Below are 15,027 nucleotides of genomic sequence, written 5' to 3'. Positions count from 1 at the left end.
GTTCATGAGTGACGACGATCAGTGCTAAAGGGAGAGCAAGGGCATCCCAATGGCAATTCTATCAACTGGAAATCATACATGAGGCTTTCAAAACGGGCCAGCAAGAGGAAATTAATAATGGGTTAGAATATAATGATCAAACAGATCAAAGAAGTGCGAGAAAGCAACTCAGACATCTTTTTAGAGGCAGAAAACCCTGCAGGAAAGGAAGTATGAAGGCACAGATACCTCAGCACAGCATCTTGGCACTGCACTGTTACACGTTCCCTTGAGATACCACAGCTTACATAGTATCACTATGGCAAGAAAAAAGTATTCCAGCAGGGATATTTGCTGAATAATACTGCAGTGTTTCCATCCCCGACATATTAAAAACCCAGCAAAAGATAAATAATAAGTCCTTAAATATGATTTTTATTAAATTAGATAGCTTTTATTCTTTGGATTGTTCAGATTTTAGTCTGCATCTGGATCATGTTTCCCAGTTTTTTGTCTTAATGAGGCACTAAAAAAAAATTCAATATGATTTTTTTTTGTGCTACAAGAATATCCTCAGGAGTAGAACTGTAATTAAAATATCAAAGATAAGGAGGTTTGCAAATAAAGCCATGTTTGATAACACAGAGGTGTGGCACTCCTCTGAAATGTGTTGCCGGGCTTCAGCCATCTGTCCTGGCTGTCACCGAAGGTTTTTGTCCTTGTAACACAATGGGGCTAGTTGTTGTTGAAAAAAGACATGTAAGCAGCTTGAATAATTAATTTTTTCAAAACAGAAGCCACATGAGGTTCAGTAATGAGAAGAGGAAGAACACAGAGGAGAAGTTTTGAACAGTGTGACTACGGACACATTTGTTTACAGCCCACGAGGAGCTAACCTCAAGGTGTGGCATTTTCTTCTCCTTGGCAGAAAAGCCCTCCTGAGACTCTGTAATCAGGGAGAATACTATCTGAGAAGCTTTGTGGAACTGTTTGTCCTTCAAGGAGCATTTGTGGGCAATTACTGGGAAATGTAGAGCACTGCTACCAGTGCTCTACTGACGTGGAAGGAGCCTGCTTGGATGCTCTGCAGCTCCCAGATCAGTTTAATGGAAGAACAACGAGGTCTAAAGAATTTAGGAGAAAAACTGAGGCACAGTGGAGAGATAATGATGTTCCTTGACTACATGCATCACCACATGCTGTCAGCCAGACTGTGCTGAGAGGGACACCGAGGGAATGCTTGGGGACAGCAGTGACAGACGGAGTCCCAATTATATAAATTTCTTGGTGGAGTACCTGAGCAGGACCCCCTCCTGCCTGCCTGAGAACAACTGCTATTGCCCTACAGTAATGTTAGTGCATTTAAGTCTGTCACTGTGTTGTTGACAGATAATTCTGTTTTTCAATTAAAAAAACCCAACAATATACATATATATGTATGTATATATATATGTATGTCATCCTTGCATATAGAAGAGTTCTAAGTTATCTAGAACATCCACATCACTAATGAGAGAGTTTTATGGAGAAAGGAAGCTACTTTATGTTACTACATGTGTCTTGGCTCACTGGGAAAATGCTACAAAATTTATGTGCTTACAATTATCATTAGATCCTAATTTTTGGCAGGTTTAACTAGTACCTTCTCTTCCCATTTATTTTTAAGTGAGTTCCGAGTTCGTGAATGTGCCAGTTTGATGGCCCCAAAGACAGAGAGCGTCTGTTTGCCTATAAAGGCAATATATTTACAACATTCACTTCCACAAACTGCTCCCGAAAGAGCGCTTCAGTGGCACACTCGAGGGGCTAACAAGAGGATCAGTAATGTAAAACCCCCGTCATCTTGCCAAGATTACTAATGAGGCTGCAATTTGCCAGTGAGAGGTTGCAACTGTAATGGGTTTTGCAGTCTATTCCTTTTACTAGGAGGGCATTGGAACAACTCCTGCAGGCTTCTGAGTCACTTCCAGTCTTCCAAGTGTTCCCACAAATTGTGTAACTTTGTTAGTGGTGTCCTCAAATCGTTGTGTCACAACTCCAGAACTAAATCCCTACTTAGAAAACTGCACGAAACCTTTTGAAAATCAGACAGATTATTAACATTCTGACAATTTTGAAGACAGGACAACAATTTTAAGAAACTCCGTTGTATCCCCAAGACATCCCTAGTTTTCTAATAATCATTCATCAGAATTGTCTCATTTATTGTGTTATTCAGAACCCCTGGGCAGATCAGTTTTGGAAAACTGACAAGTAAAGGATGACGCTTGTTTAGTAACTTGTAGTAAACCTAGTACAACTTCTGTTCAAAGTCCGAGAAAAGAGAAGTGAGAGCTGCAAGTGATGCTGCTGCAGACTTTTGGAAGCTGCTCTGTCACAAGATAAACAACAGAGCTGGCGCTGGCTCCTCCCGATTGGAACAGGAGCACATCCTGGATCTGGATGTCCCAGACTAGGCCCCATGTGGCCTGGTGTTCCCAGAACCAGCCTAGAGGAGCCCTGAATAGGAGCCCCGGGCGATGAATGCAGTTTTGCTGGCGATGAGTTCGGTGTGCTCCCCCAGCGCGATTCCTGCAGTGCCCCAGGCGGCTCAATCCACCTGGCCCAGCCCAGCCCAGCCCGGCCCAGCTGAGCCCAGCCCGGCCCGGCCGCTCCCCGGCTGAGGGCCCGGCCGCACGAGGGCGGAGCGCGGGCGCCGCCCGGTGGCTGCTGCGGGCACTGCGGCCCCGGGTTGGGCCTGCTCCTTCTCTCGCCGTTTGTTTGTTTGTTTGTGTTTTAAGAGTCGTCGGGATGAGTTTTTTTCTCTCCTCTCCGGCGCGTGGGAAGCAAAGCCGACGGCTCGGGTGTGACGGCGGAAGGAGTTAAAACTGTGCAGCCCCAGGCACGCGTGCTGCGCGTTAAGCTGCGATCAGCAGCAGAACGGGAGCACTGAGTCCTAACGAGAGCAGAAGTGAAGCTCTAGCACCGGTCTGATGGGGGATCAGACACAAATGACCTCTGGCCCCAAACGAGGGTGTTTTGGAAAGGTGCCGAAGTGGGATTAGGACAGGAAGGCAGATCCTAAGTATCCCAGCTACATCGATAAGGCTGCTGGCCCCGCGGTGCTCCCCGGTGCCAACCTCTCTGAGGCTGCTCTCCCTTTGTGACACCCGAATTTTGGAGCCATCGGAACGGTGATGGCAAAAGGCGCTTTTCCGATGGTCTCGGTTGTGCTGCAGCCCAGGGCAGGGCAGGGGCCCGAGCTGTGTCCCAGCTGACACCGCTGAACAATCACGCCCTGTAACCTGTCAGCAGCGCACTGTTCCACATCTGGAGTGAGATCAGTATTCTGCTTCCTAGAAATCAAGCCCAGCTTAAAAGGTATTTTAACATCTTTGAATGAGTAGCAGGCAGGTTAGACAGCTAATCTGTTATGCTTGCACAATCCATGGATATCTGTATGGGCCAGATGAGACAACTTTCATAGGAAGATTACTGAAAGCTGATTAAGTCACCCATCTCAGAAGGACTTGGAAGGTGGCACAGCCTCCCTCCTGCTGGGCTCAGAAAGCAGTGACCACTGGTTTGAAAGCCAGCTGCACTTGGGTACTGATGCTTCTCCTGGACATGGACACCAAGGTGCATCCAGAATGTGACCAGCAGGCTCCACATAACCTGCTCCAGCTTTTGAAATAAGCCTTGTTTTTGTTAGGGGATTGGACCTAAGGTAAATTCCACCCTAAATTATTTGTTGAGTGTGATAAGAGTGGTGAAGAGCAATCTCACTCTAAGTGTTATTCACAGAGCAAGAAACTGAAACCAGCTGTATTCACATCCTGATGAACAACAGAGGGCAACTGTAGAAAACACAGGACATGATTTGCTAGAGAAAATGACTTCAGATATGTTCCCTCTTTCTTACTTTCATTTTATGATACTGATTTTTCATTGAGGTTGCATAAACACTCACTCTTTCCCCTCCAAAAATCAAATAAAAGGAGATAATTCTCAGGGAACACACCTAATGTATTCATGTGCAGTCCCACTTGGGTTAAATAAAAAAGACAAACAGAAATCCGAAAATTATTCTGATTCATTGGAAAATCAGATCTTTCCTTGTTTTCATCAATGAGTGGGTAGTAAGGATGGAAGAAAGGAACATGAGCAATTTAAAAAAAAAAAAAGATTTGTTTTTTCATTTGAAACCTGAAGAATAACAACCCTTTCATACATCAAAAGGCAATGAAAAGGCATTGCTGGTGCAGTCTCTGTGTCTGTCCATGACCTTAAATTCTTGTTGCAGAGGTTTTGCTGTTACTCGTCTTTCTGCAGATCAAGTGGATTTTATTTTTATTTTTTCTTTACCAGTGACATCATACTGCTCAAAATTTTCAGTGTGCACATAAAAACCATATCAGAGATAAAAGCACCCACGCTCTCAATAATGGGGAGGTCAAAAAGGAGTGGCAGTTGTGGTCCTTTCACATTTCAATTTTGGTTGCTGCTAAGCTTCAGCTGGAGAGTGTTTAGTTGGGGAGAGGCGGTGTTGCAAAGAGCAGGGAAGTGCCCAATCAGTGTATTACAAAAAGGAAAGTGAATTTTTTGCTTTTTAAGGTAGGGAGCTGACAAAGAATTGAGGTTAATTAGCATTTTAAGAGCCATCTTCAGGCATAAAGTACTTGCTTCAGAAGGAAGTGAAATAATCCTAGCTTTTCTTCAGAAAGACCTTTTTATTGCAGATTCCATATTGCAACAAAAGGTGAGGAGAAAGACAAACATCCTGCAAGCTAAGTGTTGGCTATGGAGTGATGTAGACCAAGATAATTGAATCAGAAAAGGTGGCAGAAAATTTAAAGTAGAAAAAGTCTGAAAGAGATGGACTAGGGGCAGCATATTTTCTGCTGTAAGGTTTGCTATTTTACAGCAGCATAGAATTCAGATTAAGTTATGTTAGAAGGGACCAGAGGATGTCTTTAGTCAGAATTCCTACTCAAACCAAGGTTCAGCTGTGAGCCCAAAGCAGAGTAGTTAGGCCACTTTAGCTACTTAGGTTGTGAAAACCTCCAAGGATAGAGATTACACATTCAGCATCTCTGGACAACCTGTTCTGATGCTTGGGTGTCCTCATCAAGAGAAAGCTTTTGCTTATATCAAGTCAAACCTTTTCAAAATACAGTTTATGTCTGTCAATTTTGTCCTCTCATCATGTACTACTGTGAAGAGTCTGGCTTTTCTTTTTTGGTAATTTCCCCTCAAAGCCACTCTTGCTTAGGCTAAATGAGCTCAGTTTCTTCAGTTTCTTCTTTATGGGGCAATGTCCCAGCCCCTGTCCATCTTGGTGGCCATCCAGTGAACTTGCTGCAAGTTATCATCATTGTCAAATGTATGGAATATGGACTCAAATGTAATGGAGTTCTGAGACAATATTTTAAGCAGAGCCAAGGCTAGGGACACACTTTATATGATATACTGTCACCTTAGTAATCAGAAGAAAAGCTCTGTGTAATATTTAAATGTCATCTGCCTCTCACTGTGTAGGATCTGGTTCCCTGACCAGACCAGCTTTTGTAGGTTCTGTCTCCAATGAATCTGTCCCAGGGCCATCATGAAAACTGCTGTGTTTACAGAACATTTCAGGCCAGAACCAGTTGTGCTCCTTAAAAGACTTGTCAGCTACAAGAGCACCATTTGATCAACTGGCTCAGAAGCAGGGTATGTAAAATGGTGGTGGGTGGGAGAACAAAGCATCCTTTGAGCTGGTGTGTTATGAATTTTTCAAAGTAACAGGCAGGAGATCTCAGTCACCCCCTCCCTTCCTGCTCCAATGAGCTACTTGCTGCCTGTATGCTTCCCAATGTGGCTCACCATTTGATCTGAGAGCAAACCTGTCAGTTTGAAGAGACTGCAGGTTGCAGGTAGCTCCATGCTACTGTAGTGGAATAGCTTTTCCCTCCTCTGTTTTAAATTTCTGTTGCACCTTTCACCACGAGGCAGCTCAAAGCACTTTGCAACCAATTCACAAGTCCATGTGCTCCTGATAGAGGGCACACAGTTGCCTGTTTTGACTCAGAAGGAAACGTGGCCTGGCTCACTACCTAGCAAAGCCATACAGGTATTTTTGGCCTGGAGCAGTGCCCAGCCTGGGCTGGAGATGCCTTCCCCAGTTATAGGCTTGGTGTGCAGGTTTCTCATGCAGTATGGAAAAATATCTGTTAGAGGTGGAAAATGAACTAACACATCAGAGTCGATGCAGCTCCCTCTGCTTTCATCTCCTCTGTAGCCTGGAATTGTTCTGGAAAGATAGGATGTACTGAGAAAGGCAGTGGATTTCAGGATAAGGGGCCATAAGGGATGCATATTTTCCATTTCACCAGCTCTGTAAAGATGTTTTCCCTGAAAGTCATTGTGGAGAGTGCAAGAGCTGATTTGCAAACTTGAGACTGCAAATGATGCTTCAGCCAAGGAAGCTTTTTTTGCACAGGTGTATGGATGATCTATAGCCAGAGAAATAGGAGACTGGAAATCTTTGGAAGCCACATTGCATGTTAATTCTTAAAGGATGCATGAATATCAGCGAAGAAGACATGAGGAGCTCTATTCGAGAGTATTCATTCCTGCAGTTAAAGCTTTGACATTCAAGGGAAGTGGGAAGACACTTCGTAAAAAAACCCCTGGAAAACCAAACAAAAACCACACAAACAAACTCTTCCTTCCAGCATAGGGGTTTCTTATTGAGAAATATCTGGACTTGAGTGTTTAGCCTGTTTTGCAGCAAATGTTATTTGCATACTTTTTAGAAGAGCACAAGATTTAAATTCTTTGATGGATTCCTGGAGAACCTGCTGGCTATCAAATACCAAATGAAACATACTTTTAATTTTAGATTAATCTCCTGCTATTCCAGGTTCTGTTTGTCTCTGCAGCCCCACACCTCTGGTGTTCCCTACCATACATTTATTTCCTTTGTATGCTGAGGGGTTCTTCTGGATGATACAAATAATTACATCCTGCTGCTTGGCACATCTGTTTATGAGAAGAAAAACTGTTTTTTGCATGATCAGCTCTGCTGCAGTAAACAATGTCAGATGCTTATTGCGAAATAGCGACAAATTCTGGCTGAACTAGCAGCAGCACATACTTGAAGGCATCAAAGTACACTTGGAAGACCTTTCCACTCTGTGTGGGTGTCAGTGGTCTGGGAAACACTGTTTTACATCAGTGTCTTGATTTAATCCAGCTTCTTATCCATAATTTCACATGTCATACAAATAGGAAATGCTTTGTAAAATACTTTATAACTTTTAGACCTGCCAGAACTCTCTGAGTTATGGCTATGAGGAAACCTATTCCCTCTCTACTCCCTGTGCAGAATTCCCCAACCCAAATATCACAGTGGGTGTAAACTTTTAAGCTTCTCTAATCTTACACTTCACAAATCCATTTTGGATTCACTACACACCTTTGAACAAAAAAGAGAAGTTGTAACTATCCCTTGTAACTGCAGCTCTGAGTTGGAGGTGGCAACTCCACAGATTGCAATGGAATTACCTCAGATTTGGACTGACCAAAGAATCAAAGCTACTGCTTTGGGCAACTGAGCTGCACATTAACAACTAAACACCAGTTCTTTTCCTGCTGGGGATTGGTGTTCATCTGCCTTTGGAGAAATCTGGAGAGACTTAGCTTGATTTTTCAGCTAAATCATCTCTGTTGAGTTTCCTCAAGTCAATGCAAAACTGGGGCAATACTGTCTCATGAGTGAAAGAAAATGCCTGCAGTCACTCCCAGATGGGACATGGAAGCAGCCATAACCTCCAAAAGGGGTACCAGCACAGGCACTGTACTCTTACAACAGTTATAGTACATTCAGTGAATGTTTTCTTACTGGTTTTGTCTTTATTGCCACTCATAGGTTGAATATCTGACCTCAAAACATTGTTAGACATTATTGAAGTCAGACATCTGATGTTCAGGGGCTTTTACCACTGAGGAGGGAAAGTGGTCTATATATAATTTTTCCCTCTTTTTCTCTCAGTTAATTTCTACAGCACTAAGATACTTTAACACTCCCCCTCACCAGTTTCTGTTTGTACCAAAAAGACAGCTTTTATTCTTGCTTGTGGGGAGGTTAAGCATTTGCTATTTACAAGTGGTGTGTGGAGGAAAGATGGACCTGGGGGTTTTTTTATGTGTCATTTGATAGGAACATGCAGTACAAAAGAGTATTTTAATTAGGAAAAAAAATATTACCTGTACATAAATTACACCTAAATTATTACAAAAGTTATCATCTGGAAGGCAAGAGTTTAGCTGGTGCAGCAGCAGGTAATCCTTGTAAAGGTATTTGCTTAGTTTATGGAGAGCCTGTAACAGAGATTTTGTTTTTTGTTACCCTTAACCTGGCCCCATTTTCCCTTGCAGAAACAGTTCCAAAATCCAGAAGACTCCCACAGCACCGCACCGTAAATTCAAGCCAAACAGCATTTGGCTTTGCTCTGCTGGAGCACATAGGTACAAGTGTGTCATTTCCAAGCTGTAAAGTCTATCCATAGTCCTCCAGTGAGAAAGAACAGCCGGATGATAAGGTCAGTACTGCTCCCTGTCAGCAGACCCCATTTCTGTATTCCATTAAGCTTCCAGCAGAAAGCAATAAACACACCCATAACCTCACTAAACTCCCCTCTAGCCCAAAATACTTACGGAAATTAAAAAAATCCCCAGTCTCGCAGAGCTCAGTAACCACAACTACTGCCTGCTGAAGCTTCCAGTATGTGTCTCCTCACTGTTAGAATAATGTTTGGGCAGGTATAACAGTGACAGAACTGAATCTCTGACTGGACAGTTACGTCAGGATGCATCTCACCCAGGCAAACTGTGTAAAGGACAGCTGAACGTTTCTTGCTAGTGCTGCATTTGAGCAACAATGTTATTAATTCAGCCCAAGCCATCCTTCTTCAAAAGGCACAAAGAAGGACTGCTGTAACAGTACAGTTAAGAGTGAAGAAAAAAAATTCATGTGATGGTGGAATCTTTATATCATAGAAATTTGAATGGAGAATGTCTGCTTTCACAGAAATTTATGATGGAAAATCTAATCTCATGATCAACAAAAATATCTGTATTGGTATTTGATATTCTTGATCCTCCTTTCTTTCTTTTAAGAATTTTTACTTATATATGTATATGTACAGAAACAAAAAAAATTGCTCTGGTATTCAAGTAAAAACTATCTAAGATTCAGATTTTAAAAAAAAGAATTTAGAAAGTATTTGTTTTAGTGATCATTTAGTGATCATATGTGGACAGCATTTTAATATTCATTTGTAGAATGGTGAGGAATGGCAAAGGAAAGGATTCTTGACTGCCTGTGAGAGTCAAGTATGATAAATTATTCCTCACACTTGAATTTAAATGTCCAAAGAGACTTTGTCCAAACTGTTAGTCACTGCAGTTAAACACAGATAAACAAAATAAATACTTTGATTCTATGAGGGTTTTTTAATTAGAACTTGAATTTGGAGCACAGATTGCCATGAAGTGATCTGACATGGTTACTGTAAATCCAGCATCCATGTGCTCACAGACATACTGGAATGAATCAAGCCAAACTAACCACCTGTGGCTCCTGCTGAAATATGGAGAAGTCCTGTCTCCCCAGCCAGAGAAGGTTGTGCAAACTGAGCAGCTAATGAAAACACCAACATCTTTCCTTTTAAAACAGGGATCATCCGGAATGATTTTTCACCACTATTATCAGTTATTTGCATTCTGCAACTTCACTCAAAACAACAATTACTCTACTTTTTCTGATCCAAACCCCAATTTTATCTCAGCTTTATTCAAGCAAAATTCTCACTGCAGCCACAAAGATAGATCAAACTTGGCCTACACTTTCTGTAAATACATTTGTTATTTGAGTTGCACACTCAGAGAGCTTTAAATTCCAGAAAAATCAGGCCTTGCCAAATGTCGTAGACAGGCTGGAAAAATATGAGTAAGTGACTGCAAACATGCTGCATTCTGAATATCGAAAATGTGGTTTTGGCATTGCAATTCGAGAGAACCCATGTGAAACCAAATAAAAAATCACAGATAAGACCAGTTTAATGATGTCAGTGCTTACATGCATAGGCATCTTGGCCCTGGCTGCCACTGAGAATGCTGAGCAAAGAAGTCAAAAGGATTTCAAGAGGGGGAAAAATGCAAATGGTTCTACACCCTCTGCCACTCAATATGTTGCTCTGCTAGGTTGTTATCACAGTGTGAAGGTTTTTCCAAATACTTAAGCACTCTTGCATTATCAAAATAGAAAGTATCTATGACAGACATCAATTCTGGAATATGCACCCCAGCACAGTTCATTAAAAATAGAATCTAAGGGAATAGAACACTATTCCTTGCAGAAGTTAACATGAGATCCTTCTCCCTGCTTCTTCCTAAGATGTCAAAAGTAAGAAAAGGCAAGAGGGGGGAGATGTTAATTTAATACTTCAGCAGCCCAGTTTTCATGCACTCACTGGGTAGCATCAGCTCAGTGGTGCTTCAGCTTACCATGGTCATGATACAGAGCTAATAGTGAGGTACCTATGGGAGAATACAGCAACCCTATGCAGCAGTTCCACAGAAGCAGGGCTGGCTACACAAATGTGTGCAGAAAAACCCTGGAGTCCTGGGGGATATCAAATGGAGCGCAAATCAGAATGGGACTTCACAAGGGCAACTATGACTGCAAACCACATTGTGTTCATGGCCATTAAGTCTTTTGTTGGCACCTGAAGGTGACGTGGAAGAGAGTGTTTCATTTTGGACTGCAGTACAGGAAAGACAGAGGGGACAGAGAACCACCAAGATAATTTGAGTGCTGGAGCGTAAGAGAAGAGACAGAAGCTGAGCTTCCTCATGGAGGTGGGACTGGAGCTAAGCTGTCTTCAGGTGGGTACAGAGAACATGGAGCCCCCTTCTGAAGGCTGCACAGGGAAAGGATGGGAGGCAAAACTTACAAGGTGAAGCAAGGGAAAGTCCAACTGAGTAAACAGAAAGACACTCTTTGTAGTGAGGGTGGTTAAGACTGGAACAGACATCTCAGAGTTCTGGATGACTGCAGACATCCAGACATTGCTTCCAACCAAAGTTATTCTCTGAGTCCATGAAACTCAAGAAGTCTCCTACAGCAAAAGACTGCCAGCCCTGTATCAGGCTGAGCCTCAGAGAGACTTGGCCTGTATGTTTTTTCTCAGGAAGAAAGAGCTCTCTCAGTGGTTATTCCACACTATTCTTCAGAAGACAGGAAGCTGGAGCCACTGACAGAGAAAAGATCTGTTGAAAGACTGGATCTTCAATGATTTTATGTCATGCAGACCTGGAGATAGCAGACTCTGTTCACCGTGAAGGGAACCACTTCAGTAATTCTGAAGTTAAAATAGGGCTTGGAGAGGGGGAGTTTTCCCTTTCCCTCATGGGATCTCTCTGCATGGATCTTTGCTAGTCAGATTTGGTGTAAAGGGCATAATTTGTGCACTTTTCTGGGAAAGCTTTGTATCTTTCCTGTGTGTTAAGTGGCTGAGGACAGTCTTACAGTGAATATGGGCAGGCATTCCTTAGAGCAGTACTTAGCTGAAAGCAACTACGTTTTGGCACCATCTTCACTAAAAAAATCACTCTTACTCTCTTACTCCTCCTTCCCCCACCCTCAGTGGGAATATCTGGTTATAGCCTTTTCACTCAAATTCCACACAGCTCCTCTTTCTTGAGGCCTTTCACACAAAAGCAAAGACTCACAAAGAGCAGACAGGCACCATTGTATCCGTGCGTTCCATGGCAACGTTTTAGCGCTCTAAGAGTTTGCAGCAAATCCAAATGATGATTCTGTTCTTTATTAATGATATTTCCCAGCTGTTTCTGGTTCACAAAGAGAGGTCTGGTCCTTCTTTGTTACAGGCTGTGCTCTGCCACTTCAGGGAGCCCCAGAGGGGTTCACACAGAGCTCTGTAATTCAGGCAGCAGGAGCACAGCCCCAGTGAGAGGCTGCAGACATGCAGGGCTTGAGCCTGGGGATATTGAGGTACTGCCTGTGTGTGTGCTGTGCTCATATAATGAGAAGAAAGCACAAGTTTAATCATACCTGTGCACAAAATATTTGTCTACAGCAATGAAACCTAGAAGTACCTCAGGGTTCTGTCCTTTTTTTAATAACAGCAACTAGTTCTTCACCCTTTCTCTCTTAGGACATATTTTTCTTCTAGGGCTTACTTTTCATTCCCTTCAGTAAAGTTTTCATGTCATCTTTCTTCTTCATGCAGTCATTATCTCCTCCTTATCCTGACGTGCACATTATGCAAACATGCTTCACATTCACACAAGCCTTGCTCTGAATATATTACTGCCTTCTCTGCAGAGGTTCCAGTGGGGGCTGTGGGTTTGCACAAGAACACAGTGCAAGGCCCAGTGCTTACCACTCTCTACCCTAAAGATCTTTGGATCTTTATCCCTGACTTTGGGCTTGAACTTTGAATTGCTAGTAGGAATTGTTCCTAGTAGGAACTTTTTGTAGTAGATTCTATCTGCGTTTATTCTCTTTTAGATAAAAAAGCATGAATACAGGAATGAAAGTATTGGGATTAAAGGCTAAATTCAATGTATTATGTTTATTTTAACAAACTTATCAAAGCTGCTCTGGCATTTTCCATCTACAAGGGGCAATGTCAGAGTCATAAACCAAATGCATATTTAAAAGCATACCTTAATGTTTTCCTGCAGTCTCACAGATCTGTTGCCTTTGGTTTATGATCAATAAACAAAAATGAGACAAGAGAGAGGAAGCACAGGAAGAGTCCTACTGAGATCCAGAACCACTGTTACCTCAGAAATGTGCTACCATTTAGCTCAAACTGTTGTTTGGATGTAGATTTTTTTATTGAATTTATAAGTTCAGTCTTAGGGGTTCTTTTCATACCCATCTGCCATAGATGGGTATGACAAGAAACAAGAGCAAGGGTGATAGGTATGTTAATGCAAATAAAGACAGGGGAAAAATATGAGTAATGTAGCTGTCCAAGATGTCAACTTCAAGGATCTATGAGATGCCATTTCTCAAGGAAAGCAAAATTTGGAGCAACCATGGCTTACAGGAATTTTAATACCACAATGCCTCTGGTGCATTGTGCTTACTAAGCTTGATTATTAGAAATCCAAGATATCAAGATAGATATGATGACATGCCCATAAAATAATGGTTTTAAAATCATTGAACTCAAAGTTATAGGTCATTCATGTATTTTACTATTATTAAAAGGACATTAAAGGAGAAAGTTCCATCATATAATAATGCCTGTAAGGGCTTTATACCTTGATGCAACACATACAGCTTTACTATAAAGAAAGAGAAAGACAGACATTAAAAAAATTAACTTCTTCTGTAATTTGACACTGCTGTGAGTAGGTACAGAACCTTGATCAGTTTTAAATGCAAGCACCCTCACAATACCTGAGGTTTTTCTACATTCCTTTCCATATCAGGCAGAGATTAAATTATATATTTCAGAGTTCTACAGCCCAGCCGCTCAAATAAGGCCTACAAATTATATTGTCCTTCCTAGTCTAAAACCTGAACACCAGAGAGTTTTGTGACTTTTTGCCAATTTAACTCTGCACAATACCAGCAAGATCAAGGCCTCTCAGCAAAACCCACTCCCATGCAGCACTGCTCCATCACCTCCCCAGCCCATCCAGACTGAGGCAGCTCAGCTGTCTCTGTGCCCAGCACAGAAATGCCAGGGATGTCAGTGATGCACAGAAATGCCAGGGGATGTCAATGATGCTCAGGCTGAACTGGGAGCAGGGCACTGCTCCTTCCTTTGCACCTGCATCAGGAATTTTCCCAGAATGTGAGAGCTGATGTGTCTGTGTGATGTTCATAAATATTATTAAAACCTTGCAATGTTAAGATCCAAAATGATTTTGAAGTTATTTGTTTAATTTTGATTGACCTAATCACACAGAGAGAATTTTCACACCATGTCAGCCTGGAAATCCATTTCTGAGTAGCAAATGTTTTCTTTAGTTAGGCAAATTTTGACACAGATCTAGAAACTTTTCCCTAAGCAGGTCTGGAAATAAACCAGAATATTTTGTCTCTCTGCTTTTTTTCCTTCCTCTTTTTCTGTAGAAGCAGTTTAGTCACACCCAGGCTCAATTCACACATAGTTCCAGACTGAGGCTTTTCATGTGATCTTCAACTACAAATTTTGCTTAGCCTTTGAAATGACTCCACTTACTTTACATACATGCCACGAGGCATCTATTCATATGGCCTCTGAGATTTAAAGTCCTTCCTTTACTGTTAGAGATCTGCTCTTTTCTAGAAGAAATTCCAGTTAGAAGCATGGAATTTCAATTGAGAGAATGGTCCTATTTCTCAGGACAGGTGGTTAAAGCTATGGAGTGTTCATGCTTACACCAGTCATTGGCCAAAAATGAAGGACAATTCATTTCTCAATTTTCTCAATGCCTGGGACAGTTCTTGGCTATCCATGGGTTTTACCTTTTCTATCTCAGCACTCCATGAGAAGGAATTACTTTATCTGCTACACCAGTTGCTAGGTATATGGACCATGCAGGCTCTGCAATTCTTTTTGCAGTTTAGTTTTTAACTGAAAGAAATACCAAGCATGTGATAATAGCAGAAGGCTCACTTACCCTATGACAATGCAGGAGATGGCAGTTCCCAAAAACGCGTAGGTTAAAATTGATCCTAAGTTACGGAAAAAATGTCTCTGGGGAGGAAAGTTTAAAGGAAAGTCCTTTGTTATATAGTAAATAAAAAACCCCAAAACATTCAGACCAAGTAGAAACACATCTAGAAGTGCCATTTGTTACAACACATTTCTCATATAGAAGATGAAGCAATATTGGCTATCTCAGTTATTTTGGAAATTACAACTTAAAGGCGTTCAATTTTTTTCCCCTGGTGGAATGCCATCAAAATTCCCTCTTTTTTATGTATCTGGCCAAATGTTTCAGGATCATGGCAGATTGGAAGTACCTGATGCAAATGGTATCATGACCCCATCC

The 15,027-nt window shown here is 41.9% G+C and overlaps 1 protein-coding gene across 6 annotated transcripts in view; it reads right to left on the bottom strand.

Moving 5' to 3' along the window:
• SLC9A9 (solute carrier family 9 member A9) overlaps positions 1-15,027 on the bottom strand; it is a 178,908-nt gene that overhangs the window by 154,348 nt on the left and 9,533 nt on the right. For all 6 annotated transcript variants that reach the window (XM_039722233.1, XM_039722236.1, XM_039722234.1 and 3 more), the window contains exon 4: positions 14,653-14,729. In XM_039722233.1, coding sequence (XP_039578167.1) covers positions 14,653-14,729 — 77 coding nt within the window. The remainder of the gene's footprint in view (positions 1-14,652; positions 14,730-15,027) is intronic.

This window comes from Passer montanus, unplaced genomic scaffold (assembly GCF_014805655.1).
Source record: "Passer montanus isolate IOZ18808 unplaced genomic scaffold, ASM1480565v1 scaffold48, whole genome shotgun sequence".
NCBI classification, from domain to species: Eukaryota; Metazoa; Chordata; class Aves; order Passeriformes; family Passeridae; genus Passer; species Passer montanus.
The sequence above is the reverse complement of the archived record's forward strand: the minus strand, read 5'-3'. Positions and strand labels throughout refer to the sequence as shown.